At 44.0% G+C, this 15,475-nt stretch overlaps 1 protein-coding gene across 2 annotated transcripts in view; it reads right to left on the bottom strand.

The window, feature by feature from the left end:
• Positions 1-288: 288 nt before the first annotated feature.
• ACAD10 (acyl-CoA dehydrogenase family member 10) overlaps positions 289-15,475 on the bottom strand; it is a 43,357-nt gene continuing 28,170 nt past the window's right edge. For both annotated transcript variants that reach the window (XM_040443864.1, XM_040443863.1), the window contains 4 exons: positions 10,815-10,965; positions 9,589-9,740; positions 7,824-7,997; positions 289-1,036 (listed from right to left, as the gene is read on the bottom strand). In XM_040443864.1, coding sequence (XP_040299798.1) covers positions 852-1,036; positions 7,824-7,997; positions 9,589-9,740; positions 10,815-10,965 — 662 coding nt within the window. In that variant the 3' untranslated portion in view covers positions 289-851. The remainder of the gene's footprint in view (positions 1,037-7,823; positions 7,998-9,588; positions 9,741-10,814; positions 10,966-15,475) is intronic.

The raw sequence follows: 15,475 nt of genomic DNA on the forward strand, positions 1-15,475 counted from the left end.
GTCACTCTGTTCAATGGCTGAAACAGTTTACAGTTGACTTTAGCCCTTTACTTTTGACATTATGGGTTCTTTAAAGAGACTTTATTGGGGCACCTGGGTGACTCAGGCAGTTGAGCATCTGACTCTTGGTTTCGGCTCAGGTCATGACCTCATGATTCATGGGATTGAGCCCCACGTCAGGCTCTGCACTGAGAGCATGGAGACTCTTGTGATTCTCTCTCCCTCTCTTTGCCCTCCCCTGTATGTGCAAGGTTTCTCTCTCTCTCTCTGAAAATAAGTAATTAAACCTTTTAAAAATAAGAGGCTTTATTAACTGATGTATTTTATATCACCGTGTTTCAAATTTACATAATTCACATATGCACAAAATAAGCCCGCCTGTCCTGGGGGCATGAACCACAGACCTGGTGTTCCTGTGCCTGGGCTGAGGTATCTGACCATGACACGGTCACACAGAGAAAGTAATGAAGTGGAAACCAAGTAATCTAGAGCTAGCTTTTCCTGATGATGATGAAAAACAAAGATAATTCTTTACAGCCCTCTTGTCTCTTCACTGCTAAGGAGGGGAACAGACGTGTCTGGTCAATGAGCTGGGGTTCCACCATGTTAATGACATCTTACCAACTCTCAATATGCTGCTTTCCATTGAGATATTCAATCAGCAGGGAAGCGGTCCATCCCTCTGCTGAGGCTTGGTGACTCCATAAGCTCTGACTCAGCGGGGTACACATGTCATGGCTTTAGTCACTGATACAGCTCCCTGACTGGTGGGGAAAGGCCCTCTGGAGAGAGAACCAGAGTTCCCTTTGAGGCATGAGCCAGGGAAGATTCTGTAAAGGGGATATAACTGCTCATGCCTGAGGTGCTCGGCAGGGACTGTGACCAGCCTGAGTGTGATAGGACCTCATTGACGGTTTCGTGGCTGGCATCTCTTTGAAAACCCGGAACCCTTCTTTGATGGCAAAATCCCATGCCAGGTTAGACATAAATTCAGGCAGTTTTCCACTTTGTTCGGTGTCCACAAAGCTTGCTTGCCCTAAGCAGAAGCAAAGAAAAACAGTGATTACTCCCAGACAACCCTTAGTAAGAATGCCGTCAGCAGCCACTACCATTTGCTGAGCACTTGGCCATATACCAAACACAGTGCTAAGCGCTCTGTGTGGATTATTATAGCTCATCGAATTCCCGAAGCATTATGATGCTTTTAATCCCCACGTTACAGAAAGAATCTGGGTCTTAGGAAGCGTAGACAAGCTGACAGCAGTGGGCTTGGAGCCAGGAGTCAGGCTCATCTGGACTGCTCCCTGCTCTTTACCTCTTCTTTCCGTCAAGGCACTAAATGAAGCCAGGGACACCCCCAGTCACTTGTGCTGTCGCCAGGGGGCTATCGAAAGCCCTGCATTATCTTAGACCGACTGCTCTTGCTGCAAAACCAGTAACAACCGTCCCCAGGGACCAGGTTAACGACAGATCTCTGGACACCACTCTGTGCAGATGAAGGCCAGTGTCAGCCCTGCAGAACTCACTCCACTTATGCGCTCACTGCTTGCTTTTTTTTTTCTTTTAATACGTGCATCAAGACTTTTAAAAAGTAAAAATTTTTTTAAATTGAAGTATGGTGTATATACACCCTCTTTATAAAAGTGTATAGTTCTGTGAGTTTAGTCAGGTAACCAGCACAGCCATCAAGATACAAAATATGTCCATCATCCCCAAATTTCCATGGTGTCCCTTTGTACACAACCCTTTGCCCCAGCCCCTGGCAACAGTGATCTCTGTTTCTTTTAGAGAGAGAGAGAGAGAGAGAGAGAGAGAGAGAGAGAGAGAGGCAGAGAAAGAAGGAGAGAGAATCTTAAGTAGGCTCCACGTGCAGTGCAGAGCCTGACAAGGGGCTCGATCTCATGACCCTGGGATCATGACCTGAGCCAAAATCAAGAGACAGACGCTTAACCGACTGAGCCACCCAGGCGCCCCACCCCCTTTTAAATCTCTGTTTCCCTAGTTGGCTTTTTCCGGAATGTCACGTAAATATACACATCATAGGGTGTGCAGTCTTTTCACTGTGGCTTCTTGCATTCAGTGAACTGCATCCGAGATCCCCGCATGAAGCGTGTATATTGTCTCCTTATAGTGAGCTTCTTCACAGCCAACCCTCCTAGATTATTTTTAGCATTTCCATATTCTAAAAAGACTGTGTTTTCCTCATTCTCTTTGTATCGATAAATAGATCTTTGCAGAGGCCTATTTTTCTTCTGGTCCCTGCCACAGCCAATTTCCCCAAAGAGCCATTTTCACGAAGCTTTGGTGTTAAAGATATTATGCTATTCTTACAGATCAGGAGCCAAATCCATGTGCTACATAGCGGAGAAGGCAGGCCGCCAGACAAGTCTTTACTCAGCACCTTCCGGGGGCGGTCATGGACCCAGGCCCTGGCGGGGGCGGGGAGGGGGGCAGTCGGGAACCAGACAGCCCCCTTCCCTGAGTCACTGTGAGGGCAGTGAGGGCAGATGCGCACTCTCTCAGGAGTGGCTGCATCTCCCCAGCCCGTTACTCTGACTGCACATGCCACGTGCAAGCAAGAACCCCCTTGAACTCACTGCTCTTCATAATGACTTCCTTTTCCTAGCAGAGAATACGAAGCGCTCTCTTCATTTTCCTCTCCTTAAGTCGATCTCTCTCTCAGAGTGCTGCTCTGTCTCTTGGAAAGTCGCCGATAAGAGCCTGGGCTGACTTAAAGCTATCATTACTTCTGTGTATTTTCCCACATGTCGTCTCAGCAGAGGAGACTGCAGCCTCCTAAGCTGTGGTCACAAGCACTTCTTCCGTTCTAGAATTTCAGCAGCCGTCTACCGGAAACCTAAATGTCAGCACCCACATGCCGACTATAAATCAGAGGCCCCCGCCCCCAGCTCTGGGCATGGTTCTCCCCTTCCCCACCCAGTGATGAGCTAACACCACCGAGAATGCCTTTGAAACAAATGCTCCTTCTCCAAACCCCACCTTCCAGGGCAATACCAAGTTCCTCCCTTCTTCAAACAGGAAAATGCTTTTAGACAGAAATAATATTTGCATTCGTGGAGCTGGGTTTCTTCTTCCCCTCGTGTAACATTATTACACTATTCTTCAAAAAACGGATTCCCGGTTTTATGTGAGAAAACTACGTCACTTCCTCTGTGTGTCTGGCTGGCTTCCTGGGTGGGAGGTGAAGGAGCGCCAACAGGATCGGAGGAACGCAGTCGTGTAAGGACAGCACATGTGTATTCCTGTGTGCTGGAGTGTTTTACCTCCGAGCCGAGGGAAGCGTGAAGCCAAGCCAGTGGCACACAGGACCTTGGAAACTGTCAAATGGCTTCCTGTTAGGCCCATTGGCGGCAATACCAATGGGGTTTACAGGTGTCGAGACTCCAGAAGGGATCATTCCGAGTCCACTCAGCTTATCCCCAGGCACTGGAACAGGATCCAGTGAGAACACAGTAGTCGTCTAGAAAACGTCTACAGGCAGTCAGGCCTGTTCGTCACCTGATGGACCCAACAGCCCTTCTGCTTGATTAAATATTTCTGGTTAGCTTTCATTGCGAAGCCCTAACAAAAATTGGGAAATGGTTGGTTAGAACTAATGCTCTCTGGAGGAAGCAAAAATATGGTTTTCGAGAATTCCTGCTTATTGAGACCCCTGTCGTCAGATCAGGGCGGGTGAAACTAGAAGTCATCTGGCGGCCGATTTTTCTCTGAACATTGTTTTGCTCACGACTTTGTACTGCTAGTTCCTAGTACCTGGCTTGGCAGAGGTTCAGATCCTTGTGAATGAACGATCAATTCCCCTACTCCAACTGCCTTTCTCATTAGAATACGGGAACCTGGCTGAGGACGACAGGTGGCCGCCAAGCTTAGGATGTTGATGACCTGGAAGCTAAGATGTTCCCGTTGTACTAGCAAACCCACTGCTGGGTTTCTCTCTACTTGACTTTTGTCTTAATTTTGGAAACTTTCAAAGATATATAAAAATAGAGTGAAGGGTTTAAGGAATCTGGAAGTGTCTACCACTCAGCTTAAACAATCATCACAGTATGGCCAATCTTGTTCCATTCTCTGTCATCCCCATCCTCACTGCCTTAGATTTTTCTGAAGTAAATCCCAAACATTAGATCATGCCATCTGTAAATATTTCATTTATGTCTAATAGCACTTAAAAGCACACAGTACCATCATCACTCTTAAAAAACAGTTAACTGGGACGCTCAGCCGGTTGAATGTCCAACTCTTGATTTGAGCTCAGGTCATGATCCCAGGGTCATGGGATCGAGCCCTGTATCAAGCTCTTGCTGAGTGTGGAGTCTGCTTGGGATTGTCTCTCTCTCTCTCTCTCCCTCTCACTCCTCCCCCACACGCATGTGCACACGTGTACACTCTCTCTCAAAAATAAACTCACTTAGGGCGCCTGGGTGTGGTTAGGCAAAGTGGTTAGGCAACCAACTTTGGCTCGGGTCATGATCTCACAGTTTGTGAGTTAGAGCCCCATGTTGGGCTCTGTGCTGACAGCTCAGAGCCTGGACCCTGCTTCGGATTCTGTGTCTCCCCCTCTCTCTGCCCCTCCACTGCTCATGCTCTGTCTCTCTGTCTCTTAATAATAAATAAACATGAAAAAAAAACCACACTTAAAAAAAAGATTCTCTCTCCACCTCTGCTCCTCTCCCCCCACTGATGTGTGTTCTCTTCTCTCAAATAAAAAAATAAAAATAAAATAACTATGACTCCAATATCACTAACTATCCAGTCAGAATTCAAATTTCACTGACTATCGCATAAATTTTTTTATAATTTTTTTTTTTAATTTTTTTTTTAACGTTTATTTATTTTTTTTTGGGACAGAGAGAGACAGAGCATGAACGGGGGAGGGGCAGAGAGAGAGGGAGACACAGAATCAGAAACAGGGTCCAGGCTCTGAGCCATCAGCCCAGAGCCCGACACGGGGCTCGAACTCACGGACCGCGAGATCGTGACCTGGCTGAAGTCGGACGCTTAACCGACTGCACCACCCAGGCGCCCCTATAATTTGTTTTTTCAAATAGGGATCTAAATAAGATCCAAACACTGTAACTGGCTGATGTGTCTTTTAAGTCCCTTTCAATCTATAGGTTCCCTTTTCATCTTTTCTTTTCCCCCCTGACATTCATTTGTTGAAGAAACTGAAGTGTCCCCAAATCTGGATGTTGTGAGTGGCTGTGCCTCAGTGCTCATGTTGAACGTGCTCCTCTGACCCTCTGTTTCTTGTAAGCTGGTAGTTAGCACTACGGCTCGGTCAGATCTAGGTCTGACTTTTGGGGAAGCATCAGGAGGTATGTAATGTCTGGCTGTTTCTCTCTTGCTGACATTAGCACCATGGATACTTATTTTCTGGACCCATTAATGTAGAGGGGTGGAAAACTGGTGATACGCTAATTCTGTCTTTCTGTCTGAGCTACTTCCCTAGAGAGAAACTTTCCCTCAGTTATTTTGTTAGCCTGACACATAATTTGTGAGTGAGACTTTGACTCTGGTTTAGTGTCACTCTTTACTCATGGATTTAAACATACTTGATGTGTTCCCCATCCATTTCAGTTCATCCTTACTGGTGCTCAAAGTGTCCTGTCATTAGCAACTAGGAGCCCATGAGAGCTGGCTCCTGAGTCCTTTAGATATGACCCGAGTAGTCTTCAACAGCCTACTATATGACAAGGTGTTCCAGGTTCATCTGTAGATTGCCTGCCCTAGACCTGAACACGGTCCTGGCTCCTTCCGGTGGGAATGGAATTTAGAGATGATGACATGGCGAAAACTGGGAATACAGAATGCTACTGGGTTAGTCACTATTTCTAGGACTTTTTGGAGGGTTCTGTCTGCTTTCTGCTGTTCCTTTCTACATAGGAAACAAATAACCTGCTTTTCTATCATTTTAAATAATTTAGGATATAGATGATTTCATTTACTATCCCTCAAGATCTAAAATTAATACTAGAGTGTTTACATAGATAGATAGATAGATAGATAGATAGATAGTACATTTATATACACATTCAATTCAACCATCAGTTCTGAGTAGCAACAATGAACTTTTCTTCCCAGAAGCTCAGACACACAAGATATAATCTAGAACTCCAAGCTATTTCAGTAAAGCATTTTCCCATGTATGTAAGAGCACCATCAAAGAAGACACATAATCTTTTTTCTTCCTTCAGCAATCCTCTTACTGGGATTTGGCAACATGTACAAAAATTTAAAATGCACATACTTTAACTTAGCAATTCTAATTCTGGGAATTTATCCTTTGGGTTTATTCACGCATGTGCAGAAGAGGATGTTCACCAACCACTATCTGTGTTTGCTAAAATGTGCAAATAATCCAAAGATATATTGATAAGAGAATGGGTTAAATAAATTACACTACACCCATACAATGGGACATACTATAGAAATCAAAAACAATGGTGTATATCTGTACATATTCATATGGGAAGGTCTCTATGAAATATTGTGAAAATTAAAATAAGTGAAAATAAAAGCAAGGAATGTACCTTATGTTGTTGTAAAGTATCTATAATAATTATATATATGTATATATCCTATATATACACACATATCATATCCTACATATACACACATATAAATATTTCATAGGAATTCTTAAGCATAAAAAATTAAAAATGAAGGTACTAAAAATACATGTAGGATGATCACATTTTTATGAAACTTGGAGAAAGAGAGAAGATAGATACACAGAACAAATTGGGGGACTCGTGAAACTTTTAAGGGTGGCGTTTATGTTTAAGAAACAGTACTGAGAAAAAAGGAAAATAATTTTGTATTCTTTATGACTGAATTCTTATCATGTAAGTTTTTTCTTAAAAAATTGTATGTTATGTTAATAATTTTTTAAAGTTTGGGGCGCCTGGGTGTGGCTCAGTTGCTTAAGCGTCCAATTCTTGATTTTGGCTCAGGTCATGGCCTCACGGTTCGTGAGTTGGAGCCCCACATTGGGCTCTGTGCTGGCAGTGTGGAGCCTGCTTGGGATTTTCTGTCTCCGTCTCTCTGTCTCTCTTTCTCTCTCTCCCCCTCTGCCCCTCGCGCCTGCACATGTGCACACTCTCTCTCAAAATAAACATTAAAAAATTTTTTTAAGTTTAAATATTTTATTTATTTTTTTTTTATTTAAAAAAAATTTTTTTTTCAACGTTTATTTATTTTTGGGACAGAGAGAGACAGAGCATGAATGGGGGAGGGGCAGAGAGAGAGGGAGACACAGAATCGGAAACAGGCTCCAGGCTCTGAGCCATCAGCCCAGAGCCCGACGCGGGGCTCGAACTCCCGGACCGCGAGATCGTGACCTGGCTGAAGTCGGACGCTTAACCGACTGCGCCACCCAGGCGCCCCTTAAGTTTAAATATTTTAAAGAATACATATAGGGGTGCCTGGGTGGCTTGGTCGGTTAAGCATTCAACTTCAGCTCTGGTCATGATATTGTGGTCCGTGAGCTCAAGTGCCGTGTCCAGCTCTGTGCTGACAGCTCAGAGCCTGTAGCCTGCTTCGGATTCTGTCTCCCTCTCTCTCTCTCTGCCCCTCCCCTGCTTGCACTCGGCCTCTCTCTCTCAAAAATAAATAAACGTTAAAAAAAATTTAAGAATACATACATATATATATATATATATATATGCTATTAATGACAGATGGTTGAGTTAACTGAATATTGTAGAATTCTGGCCAAATTGGTCACAGGAGGGTTTCTAGGGGGAGAAGCTGAGTGGTTGGGACTCAGACCCTCAGGCAGGCTCTCCTGAGCCACCCGTTACCTGTGAGCGAGCGCTTGTAGACTCCCTGCAGGATCGCGGCCATGCGGAAAAAGCAGAAGGCCATGTAGAAGTTCCAGTTCTCAGTAGGAGGGATCCCCGAGTGAAGACAGTACATCCTGAAATACTCCTCTGCAGTAGGGATTCCCAGCTGAGTGAAATCACAGTCACTGAAACCTGAGGCGACAGACAGAGCCATGTCTGGGCAGTGACCACACACTCCCTTGTGGCCGCAGGTATCTGAATTATGAAAATCACTTCCTGCCTTGGAAACGAGTTTTACAACTAATTCACAGGGTCAGCTCCTTATTTCAACAGCTCTTCCGCCCCCACATGGCTGGGATCCTGGCACGAAGCTATTCACAAATTGGCCCTTAAAAGTTTCAGACTAAATTGGCAGTAGAGGAAGGAATGAGGGGCCTCCACTTCCACCTGGGCCACAGTTCAGGGTGGATGCGTATGATTTTCCATCTGCCATTTGATAAAAAATGGTATTGAAAGAAAGATCCTGCCAAATTTTGAAAAAAATAATTACAACAAATCAGAAATGTGTACTGATTTCCTTCATTGGTAACATTTTCATGGCTTAGAAGCATGTAATATATTTTGTTCCTGGGACTTTGTTCGGAGTATACCTTATAATATAGGCAAAGATACTCCTACAAAGATGTTCACTGCCTTTTTTTGTGAGGGTTGGGGGGAGGTAGTATAAAAGAAAAATTGAAAACAAAATTAAATATCCAAATGAGATACTGAGATATTTGTCTTAAGACATTTGTCAAATGTCTTGATTAAATTAATTCTATTCAAAAAAATCCTATTTCATCATTAAAAATGATGCTGTAGAAGAAATACTTAATGGCATAAAAACATGTAATTAAGTGAAAAAAAAAAAAACAGGCCATAAAATCATAGAATCACATTTTCATTTAAACAAATGTATGTGCACACACCAAAAGATGAAAATGTTGGCAGTGCTCATCTCTGGGACTATTGATGATTTTAACTTTTCCTTTTGTTATTTGTTGGCTCTAACATTTTATTTTAATTTTTTGTTTTTTAAATTGACATTCAAATTAGTTAGTATATAGTGCAACAATGATTTCAAGACTAGGTTCCTTAATGCCCCTTCCCCATTTAGCCCATCCCCCCTCCCACAGCCCATCCAGTAACCCTCAGTTTGTTCTCTATATTTAAGAGTCTCTTCTGTTTTGTCCCCCTCCCTGTTTTTATATGATTTTTGTTTCCCTTCCCTTATGTTCATCTGTTTTGTCTCTTAAAGTCCTCATATGAGTGAAGTCATATGATTTTTGTCTTTCTCTGACTGACTAATTTCACTTAGCATAATAGCCTCCAGTTCTATCCACATAGTTGCAAATGCAACATTTCATTCTTTTTGATTGCTGAGTAATACTCCATTGTATAGATATACCACATCTTCTTCATCCATTCCTCCATCGATGGACATTTGGGCTCTTTCCATACTTTGGCTATTGTGTTGGCTCTAACATTTTAAAATAAATTTGTATTTTTTATTTAGAAAATTAGATAGAAATTAGTTGAGTAAAAACATAGGAGGGGCCTATGCACACATCCTTCTCGCTTAAAATACATCTACACATATTTCCCTCCACTGGCAGGAATGCATTTTCCAGCCAAACCACCAGGACCTCAATTTCATGCACCAACCGATCACAGTTACTTCTGTGCCTCAGGTGCTTTGAGAATGGAGCTGCCCTGTTCCCTCTTCTCCTTCAGCTGTTCCTACCTCGCAGCAGGGACCCGGGAAAACTGGATGGCAAGTAGTGAGCCAGGCAGCTGGAGGCCACGTCCACAAGGGGGTCGCCTAAGGTAGAGTGTTCCCAGTCAAGGACGGCAAGCACCTCGGCCTTTTCTGGATGGAACAGCAGGTTGTCCAGCCTGAATAAGCCACAAAAGGAATGGAAAGACAGCTCTAAGGAAACTGAGTGCTAGGGGTGTGTTCTGTGCTGGGTGTCTTCCATTTGCCCCTGCAAATGCACTCCCCACCCTATGAACCCCTTAGTGCCCACGTCCACTGGCTCCCTTGCCCTATGGCTCAGGTGGGCTCAGCCAATGAGGGCATCAGCAGGAGACGAGAAGGAGGCAGATAGGTGAGGGACGCTATATTCCTCTCCCAAGGGCCATACGAGCTGTGGTCCAGGAGCCCTCTCCACAGAGTGACCTCTCTGGGTTCTCGTACTTCCTCCTTCCCTCTGATGGATTTAAAACAGGTCTGTACATTCTGACACTTCTTACACAAAAGGAAGAGTCTAATTCTTTGCTGCTTGAGGCAACTGGCTTCTGACAAATATAATGCAGGTGGAAGTGATGCTAAGAGACTCTAGAGCCCAGCTCAGAAAAGGTGACCAGCTCCCTCCCAGTCAGCCCTCTCTCTTGGAACACACACGTTTGCAGCCCTGAGCCACTTAGGTAAGGAGTCCAGCTGCCCAGAAGCTGCTATGCTGGAGGGACCACGTGGGAGACCAAAGAGAGGCCCAGGGAGCCCAGCTCAGTCTTCTCTGCCCCAGTGCCAGGCATGTGAGTGAGCCTTCAGGAGAGTCCAGCCCCCAGCCTGACAGCCTCCCCAGTTGAAACCAGCTATCCTGTCCCCAGACAGCAGATTTCGTGAGCAAAGTAACTGCCATCTTTGTTTACAGCCATGGGGTCTGGGAGGAGTCTTTTATGCAGTCGTAATAACTGGAGCACACACTTGCACTTTCAAACCTAGGGGCTGTAATAACTCCCACTGTTGCACAGGACAGCCCCCCATCATAACGAATTTTCTGGCCCCAAATGTCAAGAGGCCGAGGTGGAGAAACCATGCTTAAAAGGGCACGCACAAGGAGATCCTCTGTGAAGAAGTAATTCTCAACTGTAAATTGGGTTCGGACTAGCTGTTTGATTTCCGCTTCAAGGGCCCTGCCCATCATTTTCCACGTCTAGGTATTCACTCCTCCTCACAGCCATGCCTACCTGAAGTCCGCATGCACCAGTGTGGTCTTCTGTTGCCTGGGAAGATGGTGCGGCAGCCATTGGATGAGCCTCTCCATCGCCGGGATGCTGCTGGTTTCTGAGGCTCGATAGTGCTTAATCCAGGTTTGCACCTGATGTGAAATATAGTCCCCTGAGGGAAAGAGAATGAGAACATGGCATGCCACTCTAACATCCTCCAAAAGTTCCACAAGGTAACCAAAACAGTGAAAGCTTTGTTAATGCTCTGTGGTATCATCTTCTTTTTTTTTTAATTTTATTTTCTTTTGTTATTTTATCTTTACTTTTTTTTTTTTTTTAATAATTTACATCCAAGTTAGTGAGCATATGGTGCAACAATGATTTCAGGAGTAGATCCCTGAAGCCCCTTACCCAGTTAGCCCATCCCCCCTCTCACAACCCCTCCAGCAACCCCTCCTCCCCCTCTGTTTGTTCTCTATGTTTAAGAGTCTCTCATGTTTTGTCTCCTTCCCTGTTTTTATATTATGTTTGCTTCCCTTCCTTTATGTTCATCTGTTTTGTCTCTTAAAGTCCTCCAGTGAGTGAAGTCATATGATATTTGTCTTTCTCTGACTGGCTAATTTCACTTAGCATAATACCCTCCAGTTCCATCCACACAGTTGCAAATGGCAAGATTTCATTCTTTTTGATTGCCGAGTAATACTGCATCACATATATATATATATATACACACACACACACAGCACATCTTCTTTATCCATTTATCTATCAATGGACATTTGGGCTCTTTCCATACTTTGGCTATTGTCAATAGAGCCGCTATAAACATTGGGGTGCATGTGTCCCTTTGAAACAGCCCACCTGTATTCCTTGGATAAATACCTAGTAGTGCAATTGCTGGGTCATAGGATAGTTCTATTTTTAACTTTTGGAGGAACCTCCATATTATTTTCTGGAGTGGCCGCACCAGTTTGCATTCCCACCAGCAGTGCAAAACAGAACCTTTTTTCTCCGCATCCTCACCAACATCTATCATTGCCTGAGTTGTTAATGTCAGCCATTCTGACAGGTGTGAGGTGGTATCTCAGTGTGGTTTTGATGTGTATTTCCCTGATGATGAGTGATGTTGAGCATTTTTTCATGTGTCGGTTGGTCATCTGGATGTCTTCTTTGGAGAAGTGTCCATTCATGTCTTTTGCCCATTTCTTCACATGAGCCCTTTGGTTTACTTGTTTTTTCGGTGTTGAGTTTGATAAGTTCTCTATAGATTTTAGATCCTAACCCCTTATCTGATATATCTCCTCCCATTCCATTAGTTGCCTTTTAGTTTTGCTGATTGTTTCCTTCGCTGTGCAGAAGCTTTTTATTTTGATGAAGTCCCAATAGTTCATTTTTGTTTTTGTTTCCGTTGCCTCTGGAGACGTGTTGAGTAAGAAGTTGCTGCAGCTGAGGTTAAAGAGATTTTTGCCTGCTTTCTCCTCGAGGATTTTGATGGCTTCCTGTCTTACATTGAAGTCTTTCATCCATTGTGAGTTTATTTTTGTGTATGGTGTAAGAAAGTGGCCCAGGTTCATTCTTCTGCTGTCCAGTTTTCCCAGCACCACTTGCTGAAGAGACTGTCTTTTTTCCATTGGATATTCTTTCCTGCCTTGTCAGAGATTAGTTGGCCATACGTTTGTGGGTCCATTTCTGGGTTCTCTATTCTGTTCCATTGATCTGAGTGTCTGTTTTTGTGCCATGTGGTATCACCTTCTGATGACCTAGGAGTTTCTCATGTGATGCTCCTGCCGCCGTGGCTGGATTTCAGTGTGATCTGGGTACTGTTTCCAGCCACATGGCCTGCAAGCCTGATCCCTGGCCCTCTCAGACATCCTACAAGCTTCCTAACAGCCTTTAAAAAAATCCCTTGTTGGCTAAACAACAGTGGTTGGCTAAAAGCATGGAGTCTGGGGCTGGGCTGCCTCGGTATGGTTCCCAGCTCTGCCATTCTCTATCTTTCTGATCTCAGACAGGTGACTTAACCTCTCTGTGCCTCAGTTTTTCCTCGTCAGTGAGATGTTCCTCAGAGAGTTGTTGGGAGGATAAAATGTGTAAAGGCCCCTGGAAATGTTCCTGGCATGTAATACTACTACATGAGTATTTGCTATCATTATTCAGTTGTTTGCTAAGAAACCCAAGAGATACCAAAGTTGAGGAACTTGCAAGTTATATCTGGGACCAGGACACTGGAAGGAGTTCTGGAGTCAACTCAGCTCACAGTCAAGGTCTTCAATTGATTTAACTTCTCTGAGCCTCATTTGCTTCTTCTATAGGAATATATTGACACCTAAATTCCACAAGACTGTTGTGAAGGCTAACAGAAATCCATACAGAACATGCCAGATACTTAGCTGCACAGAAGGCTGCTCCATGAATGGTGGCATCATTGTCCCGGTTATTGTCAATTGATCATTATTAATTGTCACTATTAATATAACTAAAAATTAATAAATGTGTCAGGTCCCTGGATCTAAGCCAAGCCCTCATCCCTCATCTGAAAGAGCAATGGTCCCCAGAGGCTGAAGGGTTTGAAGATAAGGATAGAGACGTCAAGCTCCTTCTGTGCAGTCCACTCACAGTTGGGGCATCCAGACATGAGCCCTTTGGAAAATCTAGTTGGGTCATGAGAGGTGGAGATCAAAATCCACAGGAATTTAATCCAAAACAAATCAAGCCTTTAGAACTAACTTCTAGTTTTCAGAATTATAGGAAATAGAGTAAAGTAAACCATAAGGAAATAATCAAGACAAATATATAAGACAACTGACTTGGTCTTTTTTTTTTTTTCCTTGAGAGACAGAGAGAGAGAGAGAGAGAGAGAGAATATCTTAAGCAAGCTCCAGGCTTGATCTCACAACTATGGGATCGTGACCTGAGCCAAAATTAAGAGTTGGATGCTTAACCAACTGAGCCACCCAAGCGCTCCCTGACTTGGTGTCAAAAAAACAGGTGGGGGGTGGGGGTGCTGTTCTAGATTCCTTGATCAGATCCTGATATGGGGGAGGGGGACTCATTTATAAAAGATATAAGGGGATAACTGATGAAGTCTATCTGAATATGGATTGGGTTTAAAAATTTTTTTTTTCAACGTTTATTTATTTTTGGGACAGAGAGAGACAGAGCATGAACAGGGGAGGGGCAGAGAGAGAGGGAGACACAGAATCGGAAACAGGCTCCAGGCTCTGAGCCATCAGCCCAGAGCCTGACGCGGGGCTCGAACTCCCGGACCGCGAGATCGTGACCTGGCTGAAGTCGGACGCTTAACCGACTGCGCCACCCAGGCGCCCCTGGATTGGGTTTTAGATATTCTGGGAAAATTTTTAATTTTCTTGGATGTGATAATGGTATCGGAGAATGCCCTTATTTTTAAGGAAATGCATAAAGTATTTAGGAGTTAAGTGTTAGGGTCTCTACAACTTTGTTAAATATATTTATATATAGGGAGAGAGACAAACAGAAGAAGCAGGAGAAGGAAAGACAAAAGTGAATATGGCAAAAGTTCAGCATTGTTAAAATCAGTAGCGGGCATGTGTAGTTATTCATTGTACTATTTCATGTTTCTGTAAGTTTGAAAATTATCATGCTAAGAAGTCAAATACAAAACTCACAGGGGCTGAGCCTTTGTGAAAGGAGCCCTTCAGGAAAACCTCCCATGTGGATTTGGGACCTCCCGCCCCTCACACACACCAGTCCAGTGCTGCACACGTTCCATTTTCACGGGAAGCAGATGCAGCTGCCCCTGTGTCTCTGGCTCTGCTGGCCGCTGGTCTCTCTCAGGCCTGCCAAAGCGCTGAAACATCCTTCCTGAAGCAGACTGCCCCCCTGGGATAAGGAAGGAGGATTATGTGCTCCCTGCAGGTCCTGGGTGGTGAAAAGGTTCTTTGTGGTAATTGGACTGCACCTGAAGGATCTTTGTCAAAAGTCCCTCTTGCTTAGAAATCCTGTTTGTGTGCTCTCTCGGTCTTTCTTTTGTGTTTTTACAAATTTAAATGTGTTCTTTTGAATAGATAACACATTCACACGGCTTGGACAAAAGGGCAAACAGTAATCTTTTTCCCACCCCTCCGCCCAGCCATTCAGCTCTTTTCCTCCCCCAAGGCAACCCACGTGACCAGCTTCTTAGGTATTCTTTTGGAGATATTCACTTGTGCCAGCAAACATTTAAATGTATTTGAATATGTAAATTAATTCAAATATACCGCTCTTTACACAAATGGTACTATCTATTTATAGCCAATGCCCTGCCAAGCAGCTGGAGTCCTGACATAACCAGAGAAATTGCAGGGTTTTTTTGAAAAGAAGAATCTAGTGCGCATGTAGCTGGATCAGTGAACCTGAAGCATGACGAAACTGCTTTATGCTTTCAGACTCAAAACATAGCCAGTGGCCTGGGATGCTGGCCCTTAGATCACATGAAATCACATCAGATTTCTGCTTTGTCTCTTGATGCTAAGAGGTCAGTGGAAAAAACGTCAAAATAGTCTACTTTAAAGGCACAGGGGGCACCTGGGTGGCTCAGTTGGTTGAGCCGATGGATCCTCTGTCCCCCTCTCTCTGCCCCTCCCCTGCCTGCACTCTCTCAAAAATAAACGTTTAAAAATAAAATAAAATAAAATAAAATAAAATAAAATAAAATAAAATAA

Source organism: Herpailurus yagouaroundi, unplaced genomic scaffold (genome assembly GCF_014898765.1).
Source record: "Herpailurus yagouaroundi ecotype Mexico unplaced genomic scaffold, PumYag 191, whole genome shotgun sequence".
NCBI lineage: Eukaryota > Metazoa > Chordata > Mammalia > Carnivora > Felidae > Herpailurus > Herpailurus yagouaroundi.